The sequence below is a fragment of the Ciconia boyciana genome, chromosome 8, assembly GCF_034638445.1.
Source record: "Ciconia boyciana chromosome 8, ASM3463844v1, whole genome shotgun sequence".
Lineage (NCBI taxonomy): Eukaryota > Metazoa > Chordata > Aves > Ciconiiformes > Ciconiidae > Ciconia > Ciconia boyciana.
This window is the reverse complement of record NC_132941.1, coordinates 16,251,386-16,258,890: the sequence shown is the minus strand read 5'-3', so window position 1 is coordinate 16,258,890 and position 7,505 is coordinate 16,251,386. Positions and strand designations below refer to the sequence as shown.

The following is a 7,505-nucleotide window of genomic DNA, read 5'->3' as shown; positions in this document are numbered from 1 at the left end:
GACATTGAGGTGCTGGAGTGTGTCCAGAGAAGGGCAACGAAGCTGGTGAAGGGTCTGGAGCACAAGTCTGATGAGGAGCGGCTGAGGGAACTGGGGTTGTTTAGCCTGGAGAAAAGGAGGCTCAGGGGAGACCTTATTGCACTCTACACCTACCTGAAAGGAGGTTGTAGAGAGGTGGGGGTCGGTCTCTTCTCCCAGGTAACAAGTGATAGGACAAGAGGAAACGGCCTCAAGTTGTGCCAGGGGAGGTTTAGACTGGATATTAGGAAATTTTACTTCCCTGAAAGGGTTATCAAGCATTGGAACAGGCCGCCCAGGGAAGTGGTTGAGTCGCCATCCCTGGAGGTATTTAAAAGCCGTTTGGATGAGGTGCTTAGGGACATGGTGTAGTGGTGGTCTTGGTAGTGTTAGGTTTACGGTTGGACTTGATGATCTTAAAGGTCTTTTCCAACCTATACGATTCTGTGATTCTGTGATTCTATGCAATGCAGATTTTGGTTTTTAAAAATTTGGCACCTGTCTGTGGCTGGTAATTCAATCTTCTCATCCTCTATGCTTCTGTGTGGCTTCTTTTACTTGACCTAAAATTGAAACTGTACTTCCATATTAAAACTGGGATATTTTGCTATATATCTGGAGTTGGAGTATCTTGATACAGAAGTTTTCAGCTGGTTATTAAGTCTTTGGTGGGAAAACGTCTTCTTTTATTCCCCGTTTGTGCAATACAAAGTATCTTCTGTATTTGGGATATCATTTGCTCATTAGCACTTTGTCCTTTCATGCAAGTATCTTCCACAACAGAACAGGATACAGCTTCTCCCTGGTGTTTGGTCACCATTTATTATCCAACGAATCTGAGACTAAAGCTGGAGAACAGCTCATGGGCCATGACCTAGAGACAGTTCAATTCAGTAGTTAGGGGAATTTCATGTGAAATCTGAGTCCTGTAGATAATTTCTTGGCATGGAATCAAATATCCTTTTCTCTTCTCAGTCCCCTTCAGAATAGCTCCCTATATCTGCATCAACCCACTTGCCTTACAAAATGCAAATGCTTATTTCCTTCCCTCTCCTGCTTCTCAACAATGAAACAATATTACATATAAAAGAAGCTTATTGTGCCATGAAACTGCAATCCATTTCAATGTCAATTGCACAAATCTCAAAACTAAAGCTCTCTTAAATCTCTCCAGATTTGAGATTGAGATCAAGCCAGGAAATACTTTTGTTGCTGATTTAAAAATCAATGTTTTGTATTTCATTTGAAGACTTTTAGCTTTATCTTACACTAAACTCTCTTCCATCTCCTACACTGGCACAGACAGGATAAACTGATTGACCATATTGAATAGATAACTCAAAGACAAGCTTTCACCCCTCTCACAGAACAACAGCAATTTCAACCCTGAAAAACAATGTGGTAGCAGCTTCCCATGCCCTCCCATAGCACCTCTGTGCCTGCCTCTGCCTGCCCAGTTCTGTCTCTGCATTGGAAATTCCTCAGTGGTAGGGCCTGAAGTTTGCATGCTTCCACCTTTCACGCTGTAAGTCTCCCTGCAAATTCTTCCTCTGATCGAACTGGCTTTTTCCTGGATTGTCTTTGAAAGTCTTTCTCTGCCCAGCCATACTTTAAGATGGCTACAAAGGCAAGGGCTTTTAAAAAAAAAAAAAGGCAGCTTAATCAAGTCTACCATTATTAATGTTCACTGATTTCACCACTGAGCTCTGGGTGACCCACTCCGGCTATCTGTCTCTTCTCACTCTTTTTTTGAAAACTAGCTATGTACAAATAGTCTGAGAAAAGGGCTGGGTTTCTACACACCTGCCAACTGCAGGTCCTGCACTTTCAACTGCCAGCACCTGATGTAAAATGTACTGCACTAAGCTAGTAACAAATAGATTTATTTAATAAAGAAGTTCAACACAGGGGTAAATCTGTCAGCCTTAAATCATCTGCAATCTCTCTCTAATGAGAACATGAGGCTTTAAGAATATGCAGGATAACTTTCTGCTCAGCTGGTGCTCTAAGGGGCTGCGATCTTGGCTCTCACAGCAGAGAATCCCTACGAGGCTGAAAAAATGGGTGCGTGTGTGATCTAACACACACAGAGATGTTGGTTGAAGGTCACTGACTCCAGCAAACTCCCATTTTTTTCCTTCCATTTATTTTCTTCTGAAAGTTATTTTTCATGCCTATTTAATTTATGACTGGTCTGACTAGGTCAAGTTGAAAAAGGTTCTATTCATGCCCAAGATGGAAGAATTTATTTTAAGAGAAAAAAAAATAGAAGCAAATTATTTATTCGCTAAGGAGTATAAGCATACTGAACTATGATTGTCCTTCTCTGCCTGGACTCAATTCCACAGGTCACACATCCACTGCATTCAGTACCAACAAGATAGATCCTGTGAAAAGGAAGGCTTTCATACTCTTTTCCTCCATGGCGTCCTACATTTGGTGCTTCTCTGCCAGCAGCCCCTTTCATGCATGCCTAGATTAGTACCGACCACAGCCTCCTAACACATTTTTAAATGCCATCAAAACAGCAGTGGAGGTGTTAGAGCTGCCTACTGCATCACAAAACTCCACTATAAAGCTTTTCTTTCACTTCCTCCTGACTGCTTGCTGTTCTTTTACAGAATGCCCTGCATCTGTCACTTGCAAATGATCCATCATCTTTCCCTAAAAAGGCCTGAAGAGCAATCTATTTTGTGATTTTTTCATCCAGCAGATTCATCTCGGTACTTGGTCAATTTTGACAGTTCTCCGTATAAGTTTGAAGCAGCATATCTTGTTTGTTCAGCACCCCTTTGAAATGATGTTCATTTCTGTAGCTGCACTTTGTCTAAATTGGAGATGATAACAGCATAAACCCGTTGTGGTTTACACTGAAAGAATAAACCCCACATTTATACTTCATATCTGTGTCCAAATATACCAAGATTAATACTAAATAAAGCTCATCCTGTAGTCAAGCAAGCATAGGCTTAGCCATCATTCTCACCTAGTTCATACAGTAGCTTTGTTTCAGCTTCTAACAAAAGCACTGCTGATAACTTTGACTATTTACTTTCCACTTGTCTTCCGAGTTTCCCAGGTTAGCCTGTTCTCAGTCTATTCTTGTGCCACAGAGAAGCTAAGCATTTCAGAAAGCAGGCTATCTAGCTGCTTTGATTATTCTTTCTTTCTCAATTGTATTATTTAAATGCAAGTTATTGATCATTATAATGCCCTCATAAACCCTAAGATGGAATGTTATTTTACAGATACCAGCCATGAAAGTATTGCAAGACAAGTAACATGGCAGGTTTTCATGACGCTTTTCTAGGTATTCCTAGCCATTACATTCTACATTTGGTTAAATTTAATGTAGAGAGGATGTGCATTCAAGTATACCCTGATGAACACATTTTCTGGGACTTAAATAGTAGGGCAATTACAAAATCTTCCCTATTTACTCTAGAAAGTGTGTTTAGTGCTGCTGCTCCCTAGTTTTTAACTTCACTCCAGAACAGACGTTTCAGATAGCATTTCTTTTCAACAGCCTACCTTTTAAGAAGTATTTTTGTTGATGGTTTCTCAGCTTCTGTGGCATAGTTAGTAAGTGTTGCTTAAAGTGAGCCTAAAAATACTTTTCTAATATTTATGTAGAAAAGAACACAAAATCATGAAAAATACCATATGTGTAGATAGCTCAGGGCATACACATCTGCAATGCTTTTTAGCTTCCCACATGGTGGACAGCTACTCTTCTCTGTACTATTAAAGCTAGTATTTTTAGGCCTTTAATTAAAAGAGTCCAGTTTAAAATAGCACATGCCAACTATATTGTAGATATTTCCTCAAACGCAGTACAAACACAAACCATGGATAGCATAAAATTAAAAAAACATTAAGCGCCTAACGTATTTGTTGCCATCTGACCTGATCAAACCTCTGTTACAGGAGTCTTTAGTTAGCTCACTAGTGAAAATACAGATGTAGCTACAGGTGTTCATGCAGTTCTCAAGGAAACTCAAGTAAAAGAAAAAACTAAAACACATGAGGACTAAAGGAGAGCACAAAAATATATTCCCTGTGGCTACATGGCAGTCAAGGATTTGTCCTGAGATTTAATTGATTTTGAAAAGCAGGTAGTCAGACATCAATTAAAAGTAGACATATTTGACAGCTAATTAGTGAGTTGGTCATCTAACTTCTACTTGTTAAATAGGATGACCAAAAGATCTAGAGGGGCTTTCTGTATATATGAAGGCGCCAGCAGAGATACATTACAAGCAATCAGCAAGCTGAACTTACCCATTAAACCTAATATTTATGAAATAATAATAATTAGCCCAAGCTTTATACACGTTTTTGCCAAAACACCCCATGGAACTGAAAGTATTTGTTATACCAATGCAGCCCACTAGAGGTCAAATTACACTGAGCAATTTAAAATATATTTAGTAATAAAGGGCAAAGTTTAGGCCACCATCCTCTTATATATTACTAGAATCATCTGGGTTGCCACACGTATCACGAAGTGCCAAGTCCTTTAGAACTTTTGGTTAGAACAAAAAAAGATCATAATATGATGGTTGGTTTACGAAGATACAAAACAGATTAAATAATTGTTCCCATAATCCATTAATTAGATAGATTGGATTATTAGATCAGAGAAGCTTTCGTTAATAGAATACCATGGTATAAAGATTGTTAGCTCAGTTTTAGACCACGTGTTACGATGCTTGAAAACAGTGAAAATGGCAAGCTGAACTAGAAACAAAACCTCAGGACTTTATACCAGTCTTCTATACTGATGATTTGACAGAAGAACTTTAATGCAAAGAGATAGATACTTTTGCATCCCTCTGTGTAAAAGACACTTAGTATCACATATCTGATCAGACAGCAGGGCTACATCAGAATCTTATAAAACAAAGCAGATATAGGTAAATATATATATAAAAATATAGGAGATATATATATTTAAAAATACCACCTTGATAAAAATGGAAAAAAATCCATGTCTAATCAGAAATCCTATAATAGTACATTGTGAATGCAGAAAGAATGCCTTAGGTTAGAATGGTTTCCAAATATTTGATTTTGTGAATGTGTGATGTCCAAATACAAATAAAAGATCTTTCATGAATGCCTATCCTCTGTGCAATAGCAAGGCTCAGTGTAATAATGCTGTCAGTCTGCTTTGTAAAGCGGCAATTTAAACTTAATTTACCTATTTCCCATGTCATTCTTTCATCCACTTGGAGAAACAGAAATGTTTGCAATCACAGCCTTCTGACTGCTAAACAGTTTCTTGGCATGTAGGTAGCCTGTAACTTGAACCAGCTTCCCAGCAGAAAGCGACTTCAAATTTTACAGGGAATTGTATCAGCTAAGATGATGTCCCAGACCAGGATAAAAAAGATGAGTGGTGAAAACTGTGTTTGCCCCCCTACTTCTGTGAGGAATGACATAAAAAACCCCAAAGGGCAGTTTTTGCCTTCCATTTCTGTACAGGAAGGAGACCCTCAATGACTAGTCTGCATTGTTTCTGCAGTTACCCTCTGAATGCTTCAAATTAAGTTTCAAGTTGTATGTTGTATTTCCTGGACTACCATGAAGAGTGCCAGAATTAGCATCAGCCTAAAGATCACAGTATATAACCCACAGCCACTGGATTAAACTGCTTTCACCTGGTCTTTCTGCTTCACTAGCTCCAGATGCTTAACTCATCTTCCACTGTGTTTGTCTCTTCCACAGAAGAGAGCTCCGTTTGGATTATGTACTAAAAGAACCAGTGTTCCCAAAAGATTCATAATTGTTTTACTAGATCTCACCTCTTCAACCATGTGCTTGACTTTCTTCTGTTGGCAGTGGACCATATCATCCAGATGTTTGATTCGCTCTCTTAGGCTAGCTGCTACCTCCTCCAAATGCTGTGACCTAGCAGAACATGGAAGAATTAAGCATGTAAGTGGGGAGCTATGCAGTATAAGCAAAACAAGAACAACCCCTATAATCCCACCATACATCAGGAAGACTAGGTCAAGAGGTAGGCAAGTCAAATTCCACTGACAGCTGTCACTTTGTCCAAAGTACATTTTAATAGTAGACTTTTAGTCAGAGTGGCTGTCTCCACCCAAGTTAACACCTTTGTCTTGCATACTGACGTGCTTACTCAGAGCCTGAAGTGCTGACAATTAAACAATGTGACAAAGCTCATCTCCTTAAGATGTCTGTTTTTCCTCGAAGTGAAAAGCATTTAGACAACTAGCTCTTTATCATCAGAAACACACATTTATCCTGACTTATTACCACCTGCAAACTTTTTGGAAATACATACTAAGTAAAAGCCAGGAAGCACATCTGCTGGCATCCTTTAAAAGCTCTCCTACTACAGGGAAGCCTTGAGTTAAGGATTTGGCATAGTTGCCAACAGTAGCAGAATGCTAACTGGAGTAGTATTAACTCATCAACAGTCAGCATGAATTGTTGTGGATGTTTTAAGTTTGTATGTATGACTCTTTAGATAGATTCTGCATTTCTTCAAATCTGTCTAACACAGAAATTGAACACCCACAGAACTCCTGCCTCAAGTTGGTTTAAAAGCCTGCCAGAAAAGTAGTTTTAGAATATGCAAAGAAACAGGAGGGAAGCTTTTTAATAAGATTTTGGCATGTTGGCCATGGGAGCCTCCATTTTTATCTGAATGTACAATTCTTGAAATTCTTCAAAGAAAGCAATCGCTTGCTTACAAAATAAAACTTCTGTAGTCCTAGATTCAGGACTGGACAGAATCTGAGAAGTGGAGGAGGGGAATCAAAAACAAAAAGGCTTTTTTCATCTTGGTCAGTGCACAGCAGAAGAAACTATTGAAGCTGCAAATAGAACAACCATTCTAAGGCAAAGCAGCAGATGGCAAACTGTATGACATGATTCCAATGAATGACTGAATTGAATGCTGTTTCCTCCCAGAAAGAGTCTCTATTAACAGTGAAGTACTCTACAGAACTGTAACTGCAGCACTTTGACAAGGACTCAAAAAATCAAGGCTTTGCTGCAGGTTTGTCAATCCTGCATATTAAGGTCTCACAAAACCGCAATTTACATTTTGATTGCAATTGTAACACATATTTGGTCTCTCATTGAAAGGTTCAGAATTTTAAGCACAGATAGCAATGGAGCAATGGGACAGAGGTCCTTCCTCAGGTGGAGATCAAGTGTCTGGTTGGGTACAGACAGGTAAAGAGAACTTAAGAACAGACTTCAACATCTGAACACAGATTCATTGCTTGCATTGCATAGATTCCAACTGTGTGCTTGCTTCCATTGCACAAATTCCTGTCTGAACGTTGCCTTTACCCTTTTTACTGCAGCATAACTTTTCATGCTGAGTGGACAAGGCAGGATTCACTGAAGCAAGAAGAGTATCTTTTATCCAGAGGTAAAGGAAGAAAGCAATTATCTTTCATCTCCATATTCCATGTTGTATGTGACATCTGTTCACTTTAAATTAT

The 7,505-nt window shown here is 39.0% G+C and overlaps 1 protein-coding gene across 5 annotated transcripts in view; it reads right to left on the bottom strand.

Annotated features, from left to right (window-relative positions):
- The window catches only part of MYZAP (myocardial zonula adherens protein), an 84,913-nt gene that overhangs the window by 23,331 nt on the left and 54,077 nt on the right, over positions 1-7,505 (bottom strand). For all 5 annotated transcript variants that reach the window (XM_072869236.1, XM_072869235.1, XM_072869237.1 and 2 more), the window contains one exon: positions 5,826-5,931. In XM_072869236.1, the coding sequence (XP_072725337.1) occupies positions 5,826-5,931 (106 nt within the window). The remainder of the gene's footprint in view (positions 1-5,825; positions 5,932-7,505) is intronic.